Source organism: Cottoperca gobio, chromosome 8 (genome assembly GCF_900634415.1).
Source record: "Cottoperca gobio chromosome 8, fCotGob3.1, whole genome shotgun sequence".
NCBI lineage: Eukaryota > Metazoa > Chordata > Actinopteri > Perciformes > Bovichtidae > Cottoperca > Cottoperca gobio.
Genome location: NC_041362.1, coordinates 10,301,397 through 10,323,480, shown reverse-complemented (window position 1 = coordinate 10,323,480; position 22,084 = coordinate 10,301,397). Strand labels below are relative to the sequence as shown.

The following is a 22,084-nucleotide window of genomic DNA, read 5'->3' as shown; positions in this document are numbered from 1 at the left end:
AACCTAAAATAAACCTGAATTAAACCTGGACTAACACTGTATTAAATCAGCATTAAACCCCAATTAAACCAAGATTAAACTGGAGTCAAAACAGGATTAAACTTGAATCAAACCAGGGATACATTGATATAAACATGGAGTTAAAAGCGGACTTCAAATTTAGAGTTTAACTGGGTAAAAAGTACTAATGCCACACTATGGAAATACATAATATATGGAAGTCCTCCATTCAAAACCTTACTTAAAAGATAAAGTTATGTAAGTGTTATAAGCAAAATGTACTTTTAGTATGAAAAGTAAAAGTACTAATTATACATTCAAATGTTCCCTGTCAGTATTTTACAATTGTATATGATGTTTCTTGATTAATATTACCGCTGCATTCATTTGTATGTTGCATTTCACTGCTGTAGATGTTTAAGTTTGTGCTAATTTTAACCGCTACTGCTCAAGCACTTCATCCTTGAGTTTATCAGAAACATTCAAATTCAAAATTACCAAATTTGGGGATAAAGGAGGAATATTTCCCTCTGAGTTTTTAACATATCTAATTGTTGTGCAAACTAAGACAGAGCATTAAAACAATTAATAGAAAGAATAGACACATTAAATATAACAGAAATGAGCTGAAATAAAACTAAGATATTATGGTTATTTTTTAACATATTTAATTATACGTATGTAAAATCTGTAAAGTAAATAGTAAGTAGCTGTATAAATAAATGTAGTAGGGCTCACAATTGTACTTATAACACTGTAAATCTGGCTGTGACCACACTTAATAGTTAAGCTTTAAAAAGCTCTTGATGACAATCTCAAGCAGTAATGGTGAAATTGTGCAGATGACAGCAGTGACCTGGACTTTGCTTTTGTTTTATGGCTCTGAGCTGGTGATATGTTGACGCCCAGTGAGCACTTTGTTTGCACGGGTCTGCGGTCGGAACAGTCTGTACATCTGACAGGAGTGTGGGGGGGAAAAGTGAAAAAAAAGTGACAGATTTCTTTGGAGCTTTTCTGTCATTGGGAAGAGATGTCTAGGTACCACAAAGCAGCGATTGATGGATACTTGGACCTATTAAAGGAGGCCACGAGGAAGGATTTGAACACTGCGGATGAGGATGGCATGACTCCCACCTTACTAGCTGCTTTCCACGGACATGTCGATGCTCTTCAGCTCATATGCAGCAGAGAGTAAGCATGATACACTCCTCTCTATTACCGGGGCTTCATTTCACATATATAGCAAGCTTTATCTCCATGATCATTACCCCAGTGCTCCATCGTTAATTTAAATGTTTTGTTTATAGGCTGTATTGTTACACTAATATATATAGTGTTCACTGTGAAAAGGTTAACATATTGTAATATTTACAGAAGAATAATGTGTTTTAGGAATTTTCATACAGCATATCAGTTATTTAGGACTTCATTTAGGTTTTCTTTGTGTTGGTGTTCAAATGTCGTTGACTTTAATATAACAAGCTAAAACTTTATTCCATTTTTTAGACTACTCTCTCTCATGAGCTGAGCCAAATGTTTAATCAGCCAAAGCCATCCTGTGAAACAAAAGAGCCCTTTGTCTGTCCCCACCACCCCCACCTCCATCCTTCATGCAACACAACAAAGCACAGGCTTAAATCTAGAGCATCATTCTTACTGAAAAATTAGATTCAGAAAATATGTTTGGAGGTTAGCCTATAGGGCGTAACGCACACCTCACCTACTACGTGACCAGAATTAACTGACGCTTTTTCACTTTGGTCATTGGTTTTTATGACACGTTGTTGCAGGAATACAGCCATAAAGACTTTTATGGCTGTGACAATAAGGGAACTAAGAGAACTGGAGGACTTTAAGTCTTAATCATTTACCAATTAACTTCAGATGTGTTTGGTATTATTTAGCTAAATGTTATCTGTTTTATTTCATTCTTACCTTATATTTATATTTTTTATCACATGATCAATCTTCTCATCTAACTCTCGGTAATAAAGCAAAGTACAATTTTTTTAAATGTCGAACTATCCCTTTAAATAGCAAACTGAGCCATGACATAACTGACGAAAACAAACTAAAAAAAACATGTTAGCCATTATTTGACTTTTTTGAACAATATGATAATAATGAGACATACTATGTACTGTGGCTAATACATAATTGTAAAATCTAGCAGTCTGAAATAAATAAACCACATCAGACCTCATAGGATCTTTACTATTCATTTGAAATTCATTTTTGAAAGATTTCCCCCTCATTTTCACTTCTATGGGGTTTAAGAGTCATTTTACTTTTGACCATGATTCCTTTTTATCTGAGCGATTGGTTTTCTCAGACTTTTTTTATAACTTTGTTTTCTTACACTAGGGTTGTATTGTGAAATATTAAGTTCCCAAAAACAAGAGGGACACATATTGAATTATTTCTTTAATAAAGTATTTTTTTGTTGTGTTAGGGTGTATCCATGTGAATATTATTTTAGATTGGTTTTAGGTAGTTGTGATTTCAAGATTCTGTTGTTTCAATTTTATTAAATGTTTTATGCCTGATATTTTTTTAAATCATGGGACTATCGTGGGAATAAATATTCTCCCGTTATCATGTTGTCCATTGAATTGGTGTGTTTTGTAGATCTGACAAATAAATAAAATAAAAAATACCATGAAATATAAAGAATTATTTCACAAACCTTTATGAATTAGAGAAGGAATCATTATAATATTAATGAGATAGAGACAAAAAAAGTTAGACATCATTACTTTAAATCAAATCTCTCTTTTGTGTCAAACAGGGGAGACCCCAACAGAAGTGACATCTGGGGAAACACACCATTGCACCACGCTGCAGCTAACGGCCACATGCATATCCTTAGCTTTCTGGTGAACTTCGGTGCTAACCTTTTTGCACTGGACAATGAATCCCACACAGCTATGGACGTTGCTGCTTCTCGTGACCGCATGGACTGCGTGCGCTTCCTTGATGCTGCCGCCTCACAGCAGACCAACCAAAATCCCAAGAAGGTCGCCAATCTAAAGAAGGAGGCCGTCAAAGAAGCGGAGAAGCATGTGAAACTCTGTGAGAAGGTGAAGAAGAAACATCAGAGCAAGATGGATAAAATGCACCGGGGAGTGGGCAATACTGGGTCTGTCTCAGAGACCAGCATGGCATCAGCATTCTCAGACGGTGGTACCATGTCCGGCATCAACGAGCAGTTCTCCAAGCTTATTGCTGCAGATAAATCTGGCTCCCTTACAGCCAGGTTTAAAGGCACGTTCCAGAAGAAGCTTGGGAAGAAAGGCACACTGCAGAGATCAGGAGGGGATGGGAACGTTGTTTTCCTCAAACAGGAGAATGTAGCGTCTGAGCAGCCAGAGTTTCTGGAAGTCTTCAACGAGCAGGATGAGAGCATGTTAGACAAAAAAGGAATGACTGGCTTTGAAGATTATTATGACGATGACGAACCAGAACAAGTCAAACAGTCCATCTTCAACCGGCCCGGCCTTGGAGGTCTGATTTTCATGAAGAAGATGGGGCTGGAGTCAGAGGACATCCCCAGTGGGAACAATGAAAATCTTGGCTACCTCATTCAGAACGAGTTGCTCGAGGCAGAGGAAGATGCGGCTGGCTTCGAGGGGAATGATGCGGATCTGCCCTGGGATCAGGAAGACCTGGGACTGGATGATGATGAAGATGATGACACCTCTCCTTTGGATGGATTCTTGTCTGCCATCTCATTGCCAGAGTTTGCCCCTGCATTCAGTAGAGAGCACCTAGACCTGGAGGCGCTGCTGCTTTGCTCTGATGAAGACCTGAAAGGCATTCGCATCCAGCTAGGACCCAGGAAGAAGATCCTAGAAGCTGTTGCTCGCAGAAAGAATGCACTGGAGACGCCGGGCATTATGAAGGACAGCTGCTTGTGATCTAAAAACTTGAACAGTGAATTTTAAACCGTCTGAAAATCAAAATGAGTCTGATTCACAATTTAAAGTGTCAAAATTATTCTACAATATTGTGTAATGCTCTGTTTATAAAGTTTTATCCATTGGTTAAAACAGCATGACAGGAGTGTCAGGACCTACAATATCAAGAATAACCTCCATAAATCTGTATGAGCATGAGTATGAGCAACTGAGAAATGAGAAAAAAACAATAGATACTTTGGTACAGCATCGGTGATCGGTGGCTGATTTGGTTGTGCTGTTATGTTTTTTATAATAATTTTGTCTGTTGACAACAATTGTCAAATAAATAAAACTAATAATAATAAATGTCCCCAGGTTAATATTCTCTGATGCACATATGTGTGTGTGTGTGTGTGTGTGCGTGTGTGTGTGTGCGTGTGTGTGTGTGTGTGTGTGTGTGTGTGTGTGTGTCCGTTCTCTGGTTTTCACGTTGTGAGGACATATGTTTGGTCACACAGTCTGCTGTACTAACCAGGTTTGGATCTTATTCTTCTACAGTTAGAAAACCTGATAACTTGAGAGGTCAACCAGAGATGTAACAGGAAGTCAAAGGCAAAAATCCAGACACAGCATGCAGCTGTTTTAAATCTTTATTAAAAACATTTGAATATACAAACATTGCAGACATTTACTTAACATAATTGTACAGAGAAACAAGAATATGAATTTGAATAGATCCTATATTATATTATTATTATTATTATTATTATTATTATTATTATTATTATTATTATTATTATTATTATTATTATTATTATATAAAAAATATATCATTGGGATAAATAAATTTCAACAATTACAATTATAATAAAAACATACATTATTCTTCTTTAAAGAGTTTACAGTAGTTTGATAGTTTTATAACTTTTATTTTAGTGTTTATAAGTTTCAGAGTCTCAATATATTCTTTAAATACACATACAAATCCAGTGAAATTGGAGGTCAATTTTAATATTTTGTCTGTCAAATGTACCATAGGCCTAGATCATCAATACATTTTCAATTAATTCAATGTTATATTTATCATGTTAAAAAATAAATGCCATTTTACACTCAATTTTGATATTATGATTAGTTTTAAACAAAACGGAATATTTCATTCGAGTCAAAAAATTAACTTATGGCATACAATGGTAAAATAAATGCGTTTCAAGACTGTGGTTCATCATTGAAAAAATGACATTTGTTTTCAATATCAAAAAATGTGGAGAAATAGATTTGAGACGCGATAACTGACGCAAAGCCGGAAGTACTCGGAGGTGACATCTCTTAAGGTGTGGGAGGAACTTCCGGTGAGAGGCTTTAAAACCTTGTCGTTACCGTTTGACGGTAAACTCTGACTGGAGAGGTTGGGCTAGTACCGTAGTGGTCACGATTATGTCTAACAGGTATTATGCTCTACTGTTACAACTGCTGAACGCTTAACCGCATGTCTATACCTGGTATGTATTATCCTGGAAACAACGGATTAGTTAGACTCGAGATCTAACGGCTCGTTTGCTCCGCTAAGCCTAATTAGTAAACTAACTGACAATCTCAGATCGTCTCTCCGCCTTGTTGCTTCTCCAGCGACTTTTACAAATGCTACTTTTAAATTCGAGCTCACTCACGGAGAACTAGTTGACCAGCTAATCTTAAAGTCGTTGGTTTTATCTAAAAAATATAATGTGTCGTCAAAGAGTCCTTACTGTCTTGTCTGTTTTGCCTTCCACTAATCACAAAGTGAGACATGGCTGAAATAATCGCCGTCAACGCGGGGTTGCCCTCACCGTCCACTATAAACGTCAACTTCCCGATCCAGGAGGACGCCAGCGCCGCTGCTGCCGCCCCTCCAGCCTCTCTGAGCAGCGAGGAGGACTACCTGTTTGTGGAGGCCAGGCACCCCAACACTGTCCTGCAGGGCCTCAACAGCCTGCGGCTCAACAACGCCTTCTGTGATGTGACTCTGTGCTGTGGAGGACAGGAGTTCCCCTGCCACCGCATTGTGCTGGCCTCCTTTAGCTCCTACTTCCAGGTAAACACGGCCCTCGTCATAGTCATGTCAGTGACACGCACAATCAATCAATATTTATTTAAAATGCAGAATCACCATGCAGCATGGTCCCAATACAATTGAAATACCATTTTAAACCAATACTTTTAACAAATCATACAGCAAGCACATCAAATTATAAACATTACAAATAAAACTAATGCATTAAACATCAATGTTAGTTAGTATTGTTTGAAGTGTGGTTGTACTTATCCAAAATCAGAGCAAATCAATGTACTGCTGTGGACGAGGGCAGCAGCAAAATGTATTTTGGCTACTTTTTTATTTAAAAAAAAAAGGACTACCGAAACAAATCAATATCAGTTTAAATGTAAGCTATATTTGGAAGATTTTCACTGCTTTACCTTGCTGCCCTTCCGATTGGGAACTGAAGCCGTTATATCCATCCATGATCTCGCCAAAGCCACCAGACTCCATTGACAAAAATAGCCATTTTACCTTGTCCACTGCTGCCTCAAGCATTATTGTGTGACTTTGGTGAATCCAAACTATCATGTAAATAGATATGAATTATGTGCGTTTCCTCCTTCCATCTCCACAGGCAATGTTTTCCACTGACCTGATAGAATCCAAACAGGAGCGGGTTGCAATCAATGGAGTTGAGCCTCAGATGATTGGCATGCTGGTGAGCTACGCGTACACCTCAGAGGTCTACATTTCTAAAGCAAATGTGCAGGTAAAGTATTGGCTCTTCTTTGTTCTTCCTCACTGCCACCCTTCCTAAAAAGCATACAGGCTAAAAAGAAAAACTTTCATCTTGTCCAGGCTCTGCTGGCAGCAGCCAATCTGCTGGACGTGATGGCCGTTCGAGAGGCCTGTTGTCGTTTTATGGAGCGTCAGATGGATGAGATGAACTGTGTGGGGATTCACTGCTTTGCTGAGGCCCATTCTTGTAAGGTGCTGGAGAAACGCAGCATGGAGTACATTCATGAGCAATTCAGCAGTGTTTCTCAGCAGGTGAGAGGCTGATTGAGACATTAGGGATGCATCGATCCAACATTTTCGGTCTCAATAGTGACACTTGGGCTTTGGGTATCTGCAGTGTTTAGTTAATGAGCTGTATGCCTCACTGTGGAAGTGACTGGGATCATTCTTTTATGTGTAAGGCAATCAGGTATCATGCTTGACTTAAACAGTGTTTTCCTAACTTTATAAAACAAAATGTAACCTATAGATATAAATTCAAGACTGACTCTTAATGCTGAATCGGGTATGGGGGTTACAATTATATGCTCACGTCTGATTACACGTGCGAAGAAGACTTATAATATTGTCAGTGTCGACTCCTGTACTCTGATGTTTGCAGTAGTGGTCATTTTAAATTGAATATCTTTAGTTTTTTGAACTGATGGACAAAACAAGCAATCAAAATAAATTATTTTAGGCTTTAGGACAACGTGAGGGACATGTTTCACTAATTGTATAGATTAAAAGTTAATAAAATAAAAGAATTGGTAGTTAATTAATAGTAAGTGTAATTGTTAACCCTGAAAAATCAAGGTGTTGGTGCCTGGATATAGAAAACAGAATTGCGTCAGTTTTCTCCGAATAAATGACAATAACAGCATTTATAATCAAGTTGATAACAATGCTGCCTTTGTACATGCCACCAGTACCTCACTAGGATAATTGAACCAATCTGTGTTGTTGCTTTCATGTGTGAAAGGTGCTTGTTACAATGATTACAGGTGATTACCTCCCATGGATAGTGTCTGTTTACAAAGCAGGTTAAGTAGTTGTGATTCACACTTTATTCTTTTGATGTCTTTCTTTTTTGTTTCTCTTCCCCACCAGGAGGAGTTCCAGTCTCTGTGTGTGGACAAACTGACAGAAATTATTGCCAGTGATTATCTCAATGTGCCTAAAGAGGAGATGGTTTTTGAGGCCGCCCTGTCGTGGTTGAATAAATGTAGCTCTCGCAAACAGAGCTTTGAAAAGGTGAGTCTACACTACCTTTTGACTATTTTTGATTCCCCATAATAATGCACACAGTGCATCTTGTTTTTGTTGTGCATGTATATGTGTTGTAGCAGAGTTTTGAGCTGTAGGTATGTCCTTTATTTGGTCCTTCAAAGTGCTCAGCAGCTGTTGGTCTATAAGACATCCATAAATCAAGGATTAAATGCCACCACTGTCAGACGCGTAAAAGGACACCTCACCTACCGAAGCTCCCCTGAACCACCACTGCAGTCTGTTGTCATTTTTAACTTCTGTTCTTTTTTGTGCAGTATTTTGCACTTCTTTCACGGAGCGTCGTAAGACACTCTTAAAGAACACCGTGGCATACTGAATCTATTGTAGGAAACCATCAAAGGAAACCTAATTAAAGTCTTCAAGCTGTGCTGCCCATTAAAATGGCCTTGCTGAGTTTAATGCTGATTTTTATGTAGGCTTACTGTCTGCAGCCCAAGTATGTACTGTGTTTGTACAACTGTATTAGGGAAACATTAAATAATATATTATGAAAATAAATATCAGTTTTTACTGCAGCTGGTTAGCTTAGCATAAAGACGCTAGCCTGGCTCTGTCCAAAATACATACACCTACCAGTACCTCTAAAATTCATTAACACGTTATATCTCATTTGTTTCATCAGTTGTGTTTACATGAGGCGTACTAGACCAGTCATTTTCTGAAATCTTGTCCTGTATTTGTGCTAAGCTAACGAGCTCCTGGGTGTAGCTTCATGCACACCTGTGACTTTCCAACAAGAAATGATAATTCAGAGGCAGTTCATTAGATTTCTCTTCTTGCATTTGTTTCCTCAAAGGTCCTTGAACATATCCGGCTGCCTCTCATCAGCCCCTACTTCCTCCATGATGTGATCGAGTCTCTGGATGTGGTGAAGGAGAACCTGGGTTGCCAGAAGCTCATCTCCGAGGCCAAGGACTACCTGCTGCTAAAGGACCGCCGTGGAGAGCTCTACTGTCCCAGAGCGAGGCCACGCAGGTCCACGGGTAAACACATTTTGTTTTCTGTGACTGTGACGTACATTAGACTTGGAATTGTATATGACATTCACATGCCTGCATTTCCACTGAATGGTACGGCACAGCTCAACTCGAATAGCTATTCTTTTAGTTGCAGATAGTACCTGGTACTTTTAAGTACAACCTTGGTTGAGGTTCCAAGTGAGCTGCTCCAACACTAGGAAGTAGAGTTAAAACACTGCAGACCCCTCATTGGTTAGATAAAATTGCCACTAGCGTGACGAAGCAATTTTACGATTTATTTTTATTCTTCTGTATTTTATTTGACTGCTTACACACCTGGCATCTACACTACACTCTGTTAGGGGTCAGCACTCCTAGAGCTGACACGATTAGTTAGTTGATCGATCAGTAATCGAAGTATATCAGTTAAATAACCGATCAAGCATTAGTCATGTTTTGAGTGGAAATATGCAGCTTCCAGCTCATCAAATGTGAATATTTGCTGGTGTTCTTGGACTTTTATGATATTAAAATCCATATATTTGGTTTCATCATAATGGGCACAACAAAACATTTAAATGTCAATTTGGGCTTTGAGAAATTGTGAGGGGCATTTTTGTTTTAGCCTTTTTATGGACCAAACGATTAATCGTCAAAATGGATTCAGCGATAATAAAAAATAATCATTAGTTGCAGCCCTACATACGACTACGTTGTATCCTACAGGATTTTTTTTTTTAAAGATGAACATCTATCCAAAGGCCTCGGCTCACTCCTCTCTGTTCCTCTACTCCTGTTGCCATGGCAACAGAGACAGCTGAAGTGATAGTGACAGTTGGCGGGGAGGATGACAAGGTGGTGCTGCGCAGCGTCGAGAGCTTCGATCCGCTGACGAATCAGTGGCAGAATCTGGCCTGCCTGCCCTTTGCTGTGAGCAAACACGGGCTGGTCGTGTCAGGTGAGATTAAATTAAAACTCCTTCATGACCGAGTGGATAATGACACTCCATATTATCCTCTGAAATGAGCAAAAGATAAGTGACATGTTTCTCTCCTTCCTCCTCTGTAGACTCCACTCTGTATTTGGCAGGAGGAGAGTTTCCTGACGGCTCAGCCAGCAGGGAGATGTGGCGCTACGACCCCTGCTTCGACTCCTGGATGGAGATGGCTCCTATGAATGTTGCTCGCTCTGAGTTAGGTGAGTCAGTCGAAGTATGACAACTTTCTTCTGTCCTGCAACCAAAACTTGCATCAACACCTCATTTTGCTTTTTAGTGATTTTGACTCATTTGAAATACTAGCTGTCAAAAAATAGTTTTGTGTGAACGTTGTTGTTTTCCAACAAAGTCTTAAAGTGTGTGTGTGTGTGTGTGTCATATTAATCCTAATAACCTTCTGGCCAGCTTTGCAGTTTGCATCACAAATACTGCACCAAAATGTGGCACCGTTCTGATTTAACGGGTGCTCTGTAGTACAAACGTGTTTCGATCGGTACCGTTAAGTACAGAGTTCGGTACCCAACCCTCACAAAAAGTTTAGAATTCCTAATTTTTTCCACTGTAGGAAGTCGAGCTACTGCCCTGACTACAGTTTAGTTATGGTCTCGCAGCTGACGAGGACTTTTGGAAGCTCTTAGTTAAGTCGACTCTAACATGTAGGATAAATATCATGTTTATGTAAAAGGTTGTTATTAGTGACTTGATGAATCGTCTTCACGCCCCTCAGGCCTTGTGATGCTGGACGGCTTCGTGTATGCAGTGGGAGGGTGGGAGGGACGCTCTCGTCTGGACTCTGTGGAGTGCTACGACCCTCACACAAACTCGTGGCAGTTCACGGAGTCTGTCAAAATGGCCGTCACAAGTCCTGCTGTGGTGGCCCTGGATGGGCTGCTCTGTGTTACTGGTAGGAAACACGGTCTACACGCATGCACACTTTTCTTGAGGTTATGCTTTTTATTGAAGAAAAAATGTGGATTCACAATTTACTTTCATTAGTTTTTTCATACGTCACTCTGTCCTGGTAGGTGGTGCCGTCCTAGAGGATGGTGACGGCACAGACCTCGCTCAGGTGTACAACCCTAAATGTTCTGAATGGACGGAGGTTGCCCCTATGCAGATCGCTCGCTCTGGTTCAGCTGCTTGCACGCTCAAAGGAAAGATTTATGTTATAGGTATGTAAAACACTTCATAGCAGCTATTCTTAACCAGTGGACCACAGAGCGCCGTCTAGTGGGCTGTGGAGGTACTGCATAATAGTTCAATTTAAAAATAAATGTAGATTATTTTTGGTAAAATGCCAAGCTAGTTATTTTTGATAAATGTGCTGAAACACCAGTATTGTTTGAATATCACCACACCGATCACAACGCGTCATCAGATGAAAAAGTGATGTAGGAGATGCATTTGGTGAATAAATTTAGATAAATTATATTTTATTCTCATTTATTTGAAAAGGTGGCACATAGAAATATTTTAACAATCCGAAGTGGTCGTAAATTACAAAAGGTTGATGACCCCCTGCCTTATAGCACGCAACAACAATACAGCAACCACTCTAATGAAAGCATTCGTTCTCCCAGGTGGATGGCATGCCTCGACAGAGAACACAGATAAGGTGGAGTGTTATAATGCTAAAACCAATCAATGGACCATGTGTGCCCCCATGAAAGAACGACGTTACCGGCCTGGTGCGGCTGTGGTGGATGGAAAGATCTACGTCCTGGGAGGAGAAGAAGGCTGGGACAGGTGATGGGCTACTCTGGGAAAATTCAGACATTCATACAGTCATTCAATCCGGCAGGAACTTTTCCAGGTGTACAAGAATCATTTTAGGAACTTACTGGCATACCTCTGCGCAATATCCAAATCGCAGGAGGTGTTCTATTTGTTAAAGTCAAAAATATTATTCCGAATAAAGTATTGTGGTACTGCACATTCAGCACATGCAGTTCAAATGCAAAGAGGAGTGTGCAAAAGGGGGCTTCTGGTTCCTCATTTAGTTCCTGTGACTTAAAAACAAAATGATGGACACATTTACCCCCCCCTTTACATGCAGATATCACGACACTATAGAGAGGTACTGTGACGAGACAGACACGTGGGAGATCGTCGGCGAGATGCCCACCAGTCGCAGCTGGCTCAGCTGTGTGTCTCTCCAGCTGAGGAAGGACCTCCACATGAGCACCCTTCCCGTGATGTCAAATGAAAATTGACAATGGAGTCCGAGGAAATCTTTCGTGGTTTTTTCTTTGCACAGTCATTGGGGGACGGTGCACTATAAAGCTCAGTGCCTTGGAAAACGGCTAACTGAGAAGAGATGCCTGGATCTGGCACGGCACTGCATGGCTGTTTGAGCTGTTACTGTCGACAAAGAGTAGTCGGTGACTGCTTGTGGAATGAGTCTCACTCGGGTCACATTTTTTGGTGTGGTGGCGAAAGAAATCTCGTACATGAATCTCAAGTAACTGATTGACGATTCTGTCGGCAGTATGAACTCGCTCTCTTTATGATGTATGTTTACGGTACTCTTAATGTGCGAGCACCTCCAATCTGTGAACAGCCAACATAGTGTATTTTTGTATTATTATTATTATTATTATTATTATTATTATTATTATTATTATTATTATTATTATGTGACATATTTATTGGGGTGTGACTAGCTGTGAGAAAGATATTTAAAAAATAGTGAACGTTTTTGCTCTTGTCAAAAGATGCTCTTTGGGCCAAAGAATTTTCTTGTGAATATGTTCAAAGGTCACCTGTGAAAAAGTTGTCTATATATATGAGAAGTGTTTTTGTAATTAAAACTTTGTACGTTCTGAATGATTGTCTTTACTACCTGTAATATGTGGAGTATATTTTTGTAATGTGTGTCATGCATTTTAGTGACTTTAAATGGAGTGGGTTGTAATAAAGAGTTTTAATTATTTACTGAGTGCTGGTGTTTTTTTGCTTTGTTTTCCTATTTCAGATGCAGCCTAAAAATGACAAACCCAGGGTTGACCAGAAACATGGAAACGTCTGTGTAATATATTTAAAACTTATACAAGAGCTCTGCTTTAATTGTATTCGTATAAAGTCAAATATGTGTGTGTGTGTGTGTGTGTGTGTATAAAAGGATGCAAATGTTTTAGCAGTTAGGATATGGATTCAATACATATATCAGAGCTCATGCATGCATATGAATTTTGCTGAGAAACTGAACACAAACAACTTTTTGTTTACAAGAATTCACCGCAAAATGTTATTTTTGACAATGTCATCGGTGTCTCATTCAATCAGTATAACGTTTATTTTACGAATAATTACTTACAAAGAATTTGTCCAGATGTTTGAGAGGAAGTAAAAATACAGGCAAAGTACAGCAAAAGTCAAATCATAAATATACAATTCAAAATGTGAAAAATTACCGTTTTTAAATGGGAGCTGTACAGTTTTGTGACTTGTGTAATATATTGATCGGGGGATGTGCAAAAATGTACACTATGGACTGAGAATATGTGCAATGTACAGAGATAATAGTTCAAGATGTGAATTGTTTGAGTAAATGTAATTTTGACAAAATCCAAATGTTTTGCTGCAAGAGTTTATCTTGAAGTCTTATATCATCTTTGATCGGCTTCTCGGTGCAGTGGATTCTGGGTAATACGTCAGCCCGCCGCCATATCTGTCTTTCAGTACCGACTGAAGGAGAGAGTCTGAAGTCATGAGGGGAATCCGATCGCTCAACAATATCCCCGTGAGTCCCGTGTTTTCTCGATTTGATACGAGCTGTGTAACCGGCAGGAGCTAAACTCGTGCTGGTTCTCGGTCTGCTTTAAAAGTGAATTTAGCTCCAGTTAGCCTGCTAACTAGTTAGCTTGCTATGTGGCTAGCTAATGCAATGTTATCAAACGTTAGGCTTGTTTTCATGGTTTTAGTAACACGTCCCGTAACCATTCACATGTACTGAATGCCAGGTAACGCGAGCTACATGTGCAGTAAAATGGTATGTTGGTTCGGTTGAGCTCTACTGCGTTTTGTAGCTTTTGTGGTTCAGCTTAATGCAACCTGAAGGTCATGTCCGAACACAAGTAACGTAAGCCGAAATGTTTTGATCGAGGTGTCTCGAAGTGACAACACCCCTAATGTGGTCATAGTTGAGTGACATCCAGATATTTTACTGATGCACTGCCCCAAGCCTCATTACTTGTGGTCATAATATAACGTTACCAAAGTTACACGGGTTGTTTCGGGACACCCTAACGTTACTGTGACGCACCCGACTGTACTTTATGATTGGCTGTCAAGGTCTGACCTGCCACAGGTGGACATGATCATATCCCATTGTGCGTTTTCTTATGCTATATTTTGTCTTTGGGCACATGGGACTACTGCTTTTTCTATATATTTTAATATATTTTATAAATAAATATATAGTATAGTAACTAAAATATAAATATAGTATAATAAGAAATTGGCTGTATCTAAGAAACTCCAAGGAGCCTATGAACTCTTAACACGTTGAATATTAAAGATATGCACACATAGGCCTATGCAGTGTACAAACTATTTCATATGGAAAACATATAATGAACACAATGGTTTTCCCAATATCCTGACTTTGAATATTTAGAAAAGTGTGATTTTACACTTGATCTAAAAGTTTCAAAGTCGTTTGTACCAGATTTCAAGACTTTGAACAAATCAAAACAAATGTTGGGGCATTTCTATCAGACTAAATGTAGTCTTTGGGCACAAATGATCATACACAGCTTAAACTTCGTTATTCATCTAGGTCAGGGGTCCCCAAACTTTTTCCTGTGAGGGCCACATAACTTTTCCATTCTCTGATGGGGGCCGGGGTCAGTTTGTAACAGAAAAAGTGTGACGATCGCAGGGGTGCCTAAACGTAAACATTTATTGTTTTCCAGAAAGCCACACATAACCAAATATTAATAACCCTTTCTGGGATCTTCATAGAAAAGAAAGTCAGGAAATAAATAATACTATTTGTGAAATAAATAATAACCAAATCACCCTCTCTGGGTTCTTCACAGAAAACATTAAGTTTCACTTGTTCCAAAAGCAGCGCAAGTTTCACCTCAAATGCTTTTATGTGAGAATACATGTCGCAAATGAGTTCCCCCTGGCCTTGTAGCTGCAAGTTAAGGCTGTTCAGCATTTCTGTCACGTCTGTTAAAAATGCGAGGTGCCATTTCCATTCTGGGTCGATCAGCTCTGGGGCCTTTTTGTCTTTTGAATGAAGAAATGCGTTAATTTCGGGTAGCAGCTCGTAAAAACGCCTCAAAACTCTGCCCCGGCTGAACCATAGGATCTCTGTGTAGTACAGCACATCGCTGTGCGCAGGCTCCAGTTCAGACAGGAATTGTTGGAACTGCCTGTTTAAGTCCCTTTGCTCTGATGAAGTTTATGCATTACACCACAACCTTCATGACAGAATCCCACTTCAACACTTTGCAGCACAGTGCTTGCTGGTGAATTAGGCAGTGGACTTGTAGCGGGGCGGTGAGACCCCGTTCTTCCATCTCCCAGTTCATGCGTCCTATTAGACCCCGAGACGCGCCCACCATACTAGGAGCCCCGTCAGTCGTGATGCTGGCAAGCTTTGACCAGTCTAGGTCCAACTCTTCCATGGTTTGGCATACTTTGCCGAAAATATCCTCCCCCGCTGTAGTCCATTTGAGACTTTGGAGGGCTGCCAGCTCCTCGCACATCTCAAAGTTTGCGCTAACTCCACGAATAAAAATGAGCAGCTGCGCTGTGTCTTGCACGTCCGTGCTCTCATCCAGTGCTAATGAAAAAAAGTCAAATTCTTTCGTCTTCTGCTGTAGCTGGGCATATACATTACCCCCGATTTATTCAATGCGTCTGGTGATTGTACTCGCCGACAGACTCACGGCATTAAAGACATCTTTCTTCTCGGAACACACCTCTTCCGTGACAGCATTCAAACATTTCTTGACAAACTCCATCAGTGAAAGGTTTACCGCTGCTTGTTATCAGTTGAGCAACCCGAAAGCTGGCTCGAACGGATGACTGGTTCAGCTGAGCTTGGCGTACAAATGTATTCTGCTGAGCTAACAGTCCACTTTTTAGCTTTGAGAGTTTGTCTGCTCGCATTTGGCCTTGCAAGTTATCATACTTGTCTTTGTGACGGGATTCATAGTGTCGGCGCAGATTGTATTCTTTGAATACCGCCACCGCCTCTTGACAGATGAGACAAACAGCCTTTTCTTTGCATTGAACAAAAAAAGAATCGTTTGACCACTGCAGGTTAAATACCCTGCATTCTGAATCAATTGTTCTCTTACCTAACCTTTTCGCCATTATTCCGTTCTATTTGACAGGGGCTAGTCTAGGATTCGCGAGGCCAGACTGAAAAAAAAAATCATAATGCGTCTCTGGTATTGTTCAGGGGGCCGGGCCAAATGTGGAGGTGGGCTGTATCCGGCCCGCGGGCCTTAGTTTGGGGACCACTGGTCTAGGTGATTAAAAACAACTGTACTGAATCTCACGTTGAGTTATTTACAAGTAAAACTATCAAACACAATTTGTTTGAGACGCTCAGAAAGTTTTTGGCTTTTATTTTTGTATCATATGGGGGCAAGATCATCATTAAGTTGTCACTTGTGCCATAATTCTTTACATTTTACTGACAAAATGATTATTATAAAATAATGCAAACATAGTAGTTGTGTTAGATCCCCTGAGCGACACAATTGAGATCCCTTGTTTACATTTACAGCATCTGGTGACAGCTGCTGTTATGAAACATGAGAGCTAATTTTACAAAATTGTACTCTTCAGGGGATCAAAGTAATAGTTCACATGTTTTAAAGTAGAGTTGTATAAGGTTCTTATCCATAGTGTGTATTAACTACAGTAGATGGCGGTCGGCACGCCCCCAGTTTGGAGAAACAGACCGGCACTGGAGCAAAGCAATGTAATGCGTTGGGCAGGGTCAGTAGCAAAGCATATTTCTGCCACCTAAATAAAGGCCCACATAAAAAAACAAAACAATATCAGTCAGAAGCCATTATGAACTTCTATCCTCTCTTCAAAGCCACCAGATTCCTTCGCAGAAAAGAGGAGTTGCTGGTCTACCGCTTCCTGAACATTTTGTTGCTGCCTCCGTCTACAGCAGTACATTGCTTTGCTCTCGTGCAGTAACTCCTGTCTGTTTCTCCAAATTGTGATCTCCTCGTCACATTTTGCCGCTTGGGCAGTAGCCCGCAGCTAGGGAAGTCTTTTGCGTAGCATCTTGACGCAAAAGGTTTGCGTGGGGTAATGTTGTAGCACGTGGTTAACATTGTGAAATGTCAGTTAGGTTTGAGCAAAAATAGGGTTTGGATACAGTTAGAAAGAAAATCAGTGACTCAGTGACAAAGCAGTCGTCAGTAAAAAATAACTCAATATTTGGTTTCACACGGGACATGAACCCTGGGGTGAAACTCCTGTGTTTGTTTGACCCTAAGGTTTGCACTACTTGAAACTGTACCCCTCTCACCCAGAAGTCACATGGCTTAAATTTGGTGTGACCTCTTCCTACAGAAACGTTGCTATGCAGCTGCCAGGAGGAGTGCAGCTCTGACTGAACCCCTCACAGTACCGTCCTCACCTGCACCTCTGCCTCCCCATAATGTCCAGGTAGGTGCTGCTCTCATTTACACACAAAACAGCTGTTGCAGGCTACACTCAAACTGAATATGTTTGTTTCCAATTCCAATTATTTTTTTTTGCTGCTTCAGGTGTCCAAGCTTCCGAACGGTCTGGTGATCGCATCGCTGGAGAACAATTCCCCCCTGTCCAGTGTTGGTGTGTTTGTCAAAGCTGGGAGTCGCCATGAGACTGTGGACAACCAGGGAGTCTCTCATGTGCTACGACTGGCAGCAAACCTGGTAATTTGTGGATGTGTCTTTTCTAGCTGCTTACTGTGGTGGACAGTCGGCTCTCCTTTTTCCTTTTGCAGTTTATCATTTATTGTAAAAGTATGTAAGTACTCGCTGCAGAAACATGTCCTCTGTGACTGTTTTGGTAATATATAATATATATCATTAGATTATTATCACTCGTGCAGCAGGATTTTAATGTTGTCATTGAGGTGGAGCTCTTTTGAACTTGACTAATGATTGTTTTCATTATGGATTAATTTGCCTATTATTTTCTCCATTAACTGATTGATTAGTTTGTAAAAACTGATAATAGTGAGAAAGGCTGTCACAATTACCCAGAGCCCAAAGTGACACCTTCACCTTTTTAAAATCTTAATTTGTATCTAGTAACTAAAGCTGTCAGCTCACTTACTTTAGTGAAGTAACAAGTACAATACTTCCCTCTGAAATGTAGTGGAGTAGAAGTAGAGTGGCATGAAAAGAAAAGACTCAAGTAAAGTACAAGTACCTTTTTATAAAAAAAGAATAACATTTAATTAGTCCTTGAGTAAACTCTGACTTTATTAAAAGGGGTATCTCTGCCCTCAGACTGTTATATATTTATCTGTACATCAACAGTTGTTGTTTTGTTGTTTTGTAGACTACTAAGGGTGCGTCTGCCTTCAAGATCTGTCGCAGTGTGGAAGCACTGGGGGGCAGCCTGAGGTCAGTGAGAGTGCTCTCTGCACTCGCACACACTGACAGTTCCTGCACTTTATTTCTAAAAATAAATACCAGTGTAACCATATAGCCCACCACATTGACCCAACTGTGTCGTCATCTGTTTACCTGCAGTGTGACGTCATCAAGAGAGACCACCGTCTACACGGCAGGCTGCTTGAGAGATCACCTGTAAGTGCTGCCATCTTAATGTCAGGCCTGTAATGCCGTTTTACTCCTATGTTGATGCTTCTGTATGTGGTAACGTGTCTGTGTGTGTGTGTGTGTGTGTCTGTGTCTGTGTCTGTGTGTGTGTGTGTGTGTGTCTGTGTGTGTGTTCAGAGATTCATTATCTGAGTATTTGATCAAGGTGATCACAGCTCAGGAGTTTCGGCCGTGGGAGGTGGACGATCTGACGTCCAGGGTGAAGATCGACAAGGCTCTGGCCCAGCTGTATCCTCAGATAGGTTAGGAACAACAGTTCAGCTCCGAACTATTTTCCTTTTCATTGTGTCAGTGTGTCATCCTGTCGAGGTTGAAGAAGAGTAATTATACACTCATCATGTAGATGGCAGGGTATTAAAAAAAAGAACTTCGATCGTTACATTTAGAATTGGTGTATAAAAAAACCCCACATTTAATTGAACCCTCATCCCCCTGTGTCACACATTTGTCACATTACCGAAGCTAAAGACACTCTTTGTTTCACTGCGACTTGATTTAAAGATGTGATTTATGAAGCATGCTTTCTGAAATTTCTATTTTCTCCCGCAGGTGTTATTGACAAGTTGCATGAAGCAGCCTACAAGAATGCCCTGTCCAACTCTCTTTACTGCCCGGACTACATGGTCGGCCGAGTCTCCTCTACACAGGTATGGATCTTTGTTATCAAGACGTATGAATATACCTAACCTTTCATTCTTTGTTAGTTTGTACGTAGCTCTTACACAGCTTCTTCTTCCTTATCGTTCCCTTGTAGCTGCAGTCATTTATTGATGCCAATTTCACCACTGGCAGAATGGCTCTTGTAGGACTAGGTGAGTGTCTGCTAGTGATATCTAGTCACACTGTCACAGCTGAAGTTTATGTTTAGTCGTCACTCTGAAGTCAAAGCAGTCTCGTTGATGTAAATAAAGTGTGTGTGTGTGTGTGTGTGTGTGTGTTTGTGCGCGTACACTCTTCTCAAATGTTTAGCCTCTGCCCAAACACACAGAGGTAGTAGGAATACAATAGATCAGCAGGGATACTAATGTGGATTGTTGAGCATCAGGCGGACTTTGCCTGCAAGCTAACGCTGCAAGTGTCAGCATGCCTGAATGATTACACATCATGCTTGTACGGGTGTTTCTATCCTGGGAATGTGCAGTATTTATTTTTAGTGTGTGACGGTGCTCTGTGTTTCACATCAGTTGCATGTTAATGTTCGTTTTGTCTGATTTCTGCGTCCAGGTGTAAAACACTCCGTCCTGAGGCAGATGGGCGAGGGGCTCCTGAGCGTCCGCAGCGGGGCCGGAGCCCCTGTGGCTAAGGCTGTTTACCGTGGAGGTGAAACTCATGTTTAATAGCGACCTTACACCCTTTGTGATTTATCACTGCGTTATTGTCATGCTACTGTTTGTGTGTAGGTGAGCTGCGGATGCACAACACTGACGACCTGGTTCACGCACTGATCACCAGCGAGGGTGGTGTAACAGGTAGCGCAGAGGCTAATGCCTTCAGCGTGCTGCAAAGGATCCTGGGAGATGGGCCACATGTAAAGAGAGGTTCCAACATCACCAGCAAACTAAGCCAGGGTATTGCCAAAGCTACCACACAGCCCTTTGATGTAAGTTAAAAAAAGAGAGGATTTTATCTGGCATTGGTTATTTATTGTAGAACGGTGTTTCATAAATGCAGAAAGTTTGTCTCCTAATGTCAGATGACCTCTTGCTGTCTTTCAGGCCACAGCCTTCAATGCCTCATACTCCGACTCCGGCCTGTTTGGCCTCTATACCATTGCACAAGCTGACTCTGCAGGAAAGGTGATTGCCAAATTCCCGCCTTCAAAGACAAATGTAACTGCATCTAAAATGTGCAAAGGGTCTACATTTCATTGAACTGTTGCTGGTTGCATCCTCCGTGTAGGTGATCAAAGCTGCAATTGCTCAAGTGAGCAGTGTGGCGGAGGGAAATGTATCGGAGGAGGACATGACCAGAGCAAAGTGAGTTCACGGAGTCACATTTGACATGGAGGTGAAGCAGTTGTGTACCATAATAATATGTTGTTGACTCTGGTGTTTGTTTGACTTCTCTGCGTAGGAACCAGGCGAAAGCAGAGTACCTGATGTCAATAGAGAGCTCTGAGGGTCTGATGGAGGAGATCGGTGCTCAGGCTCTGACCACTGCAGCGTACCAGCTCCCTGATGCGGTTCTCCAGGTTATAGATGGTGTCACCCAGGACGATGTGGTCAATGTGAGTGTGTCTACTGTAGAAGTGGTGACACTGGAAATTATTTAATTTAACAAATCCAGCTGAACACAAAAGGCATCAATAAAATGTTTTGATAAGTTACATTTTAAAGTGCAGTTTTTACTGATACACTACGAGTTTGTTGAAAAAGAGAGAGAGTGTGTGTGTGTGTGTGTGTGTGTGTGTGTGTGTGTGTGTGTGTGTGTGTGTGTGTGTGTGTGTGTGTGTGTGTGTGTGTGTGTGTGTGTGTGTGTTCAGAGATTCATTATCTGAGTATTTGATCACAGCTCAGGAGTTTATGTTTATGACTATTAAAAAAATATTACAAAAGTAATGAGAGAAATGCAGAAACATGTAACATTTATTAATTGTTTAAATACAATTGTGTTTGAGTTGTAATTTACCACATAATGAAATGACCAGGCAATAAACTTAAACGTTTCCTCTTCCCGTTTCTTTACAGGCTGCAAAGAAATTTGTGGATGGCAAGAAGACCATGGCAGCTAGTGGACACCTGGTGAATACACCGTTTGTGGATGAAGTATGAAGATAAAGTATAAGAACGGTTGATTTTAACTTGGGCTTGCTGTGAAGCTTCAAAAGGAAAGAGGACCTCGAAGTCACTGCCTCCTGCAACAATTCATTTGATGTCAACAATCATTTGTAGTCTGTCCTGCAGTAAGTGTAAGCACCAACGGGGAGAACCATAATGCAATATCTCTTTTGTTTTTTGTCAATTTAACTGTATATCTATGTAAATTAAAGATGTAAGAATCGCTGGTTGTTGCTTGAATTTGTATTTTGGAATGAATCTAGATTTTTCTGAAGGTTTTTGGTGCTGGATCAGGACAGTTGGGGGCCTTCGTTGTTAAGAAGGCTGTTTAGGCATCAGGTATTTTTAGCACTTACAGATGTTGTTTAATTTATCAACCAATAGGGGGAGCCAAATACACAAACATTGCAAGTTGCCAATGTAAATTTAGGTTGAAGCAACCCTGTTTCGTTCAATTGTTGAATAAGTATTGATAAGTACAATTTACTTAAGTAAAAGTAGTAATGCAAGCAAAATATACATAATTAAATAAATCATAATAAA

At 40.5% G+C, this 22,084-nt stretch overlaps 3 protein-coding genes across 4 annotated transcripts; all 3 read left to right on the top strand.

Moving 5' to 3' along the window:
- The first annotated feature begins 1,030 nt into the window (after positions 1-1,030).
- Positions 1,031-4,153, top strand: anks4b (ankyrin repeat and sterile alpha motif domain containing 4B). Its single transcript, XM_029438326.1, has 2 exons — positions 1,031-1,191; positions 2,789-4,153. The coding sequence occupies exons 1-2, from the start codon at positions 1,031-1,033 to the stop codon at positions 3,915-3,917; spliced, it is 1,290 nt and encodes a 429-aa protein (XP_029294186.1). The 3' UTR covers positions 3,918-4,153.
- A 1,073-nt stretch (positions 4,154-5,226) lies between these two features.
- Positions 5,227-12,874, top strand: LOC115012843 (kelch-like protein 20). Of its 2 annotated transcripts, none has more exons than XM_029438673.1 (12): positions 5,227-5,347; positions 5,683-5,973; positions 6,554-6,688; positions 6,778-6,969; positions 7,807-7,950; positions 8,783-8,969; positions 9,757-9,903; positions 10,014-10,142; positions 10,670-10,846; positions 10,968-11,114; positions 11,523-11,688; positions 11,999-12,874. In XM_029438673.1, the coding sequence occupies exons 2-12, from the start codon at positions 5,689-5,691 to the stop codon at positions 12,153-12,155; spliced, it is 1,866 nt and encodes a 621-aa protein (XP_029294533.1). In that variant the 5' UTR covers positions 5,227-5,347; positions 5,683-5,688; the 3' UTR covers positions 12,156-12,874. The 2 variants fall into 2 exon arrangements, with proteins under 2 accessions (XP_029294533.1, XP_029294532.1); XM_029438672.1 differs by having other exon boundaries at positions 5,250-5,401.
- A 689-nt stretch (positions 12,875-13,563) lies between these two features.
- Positions 13,564-21,764, top strand: uqcrc2a (ubiquinol-cytochrome c reductase core protein 2a). Its single transcript, XM_029437240.1, has 14 exons — positions 13,564-13,684; positions 17,500-17,595; positions 17,697-17,846; positions 18,481-18,545; positions 18,675-18,731; positions 18,882-19,006; positions 19,314-19,411; positions 19,519-19,576; positions 19,989-20,084; positions 20,165-20,364; positions 20,480-20,560; positions 20,664-20,740; positions 20,838-20,991; positions 21,452-21,764. The coding sequence occupies exons 1-14, from the start codon at positions 13,652-13,654 to the stop codon at positions 21,533-21,535; spliced, it is 1,374 nt and encodes a 457-aa protein (XP_029293100.1). The 5' UTR covers positions 13,564-13,651; the 3' UTR covers positions 21,536-21,764.
- Positions 21,765-22,084: the final 320 nt, after the last annotated feature.

Excerpts from the sequence above, each read along its gene's own strand:
- uqcrc2a (XM_029437240.1), top strand. The coding sequence starts at position 13,652 with ATGAGGGGAATCCGATCGCTCAACAATATCCCC. Across the intron at positions 13,685-17,499 it reads GATCGCTCAACAATATCCCC|AAACGTTGCTATGCAGCTGC; the intron begins GTGAGTCCCGTG and ends CTCTTCCTACAG. Across the intron at positions 20,561-20,663 it reads AAGCTGACTCTGCAGGAAAG|GTGATCAAAGCTGCAATTGC; the intron begins GTGATTGCCAAA and ends TCCTCCGTGTAG.
- anks4b (XM_029438326.1), top strand. The coding sequence starts at position 1,031 with ATGTCTAGGTACCACAAAGCAGCGATTGATGGATACTTGGACCTATTA. Across the intron at positions 1,192-2,788 it reads CAGCTCATATGCAGCAGAGA|GGGAGACCCCAACAGAAGTG; the intron begins GTAAGCATGATA and ends TGTGTCAAACAG.
- LOC115012843 (XM_029438673.1), top strand. The coding sequence starts at position 5,689 with ATGGCTGAAATAATCGCCGTCAACGCGGGGTTGCCCTCACCGTCCACT. Across the intron at positions 6,970-7,806 it reads TCAGCAGTGTTTCTCAGCAG|GAGGAGTTCCAGTCTCTGTG; the intron begins GTGAGAGGCTGA and ends CTTCCCCACCAG. Across the intron at positions 11,115-11,522 it reads AGGAAAGATTTATGTTATAG|GTGGATGGCATGCCTCGACA; the intron begins GTATGTAAAACA and ends TCGTTCTCCCAG.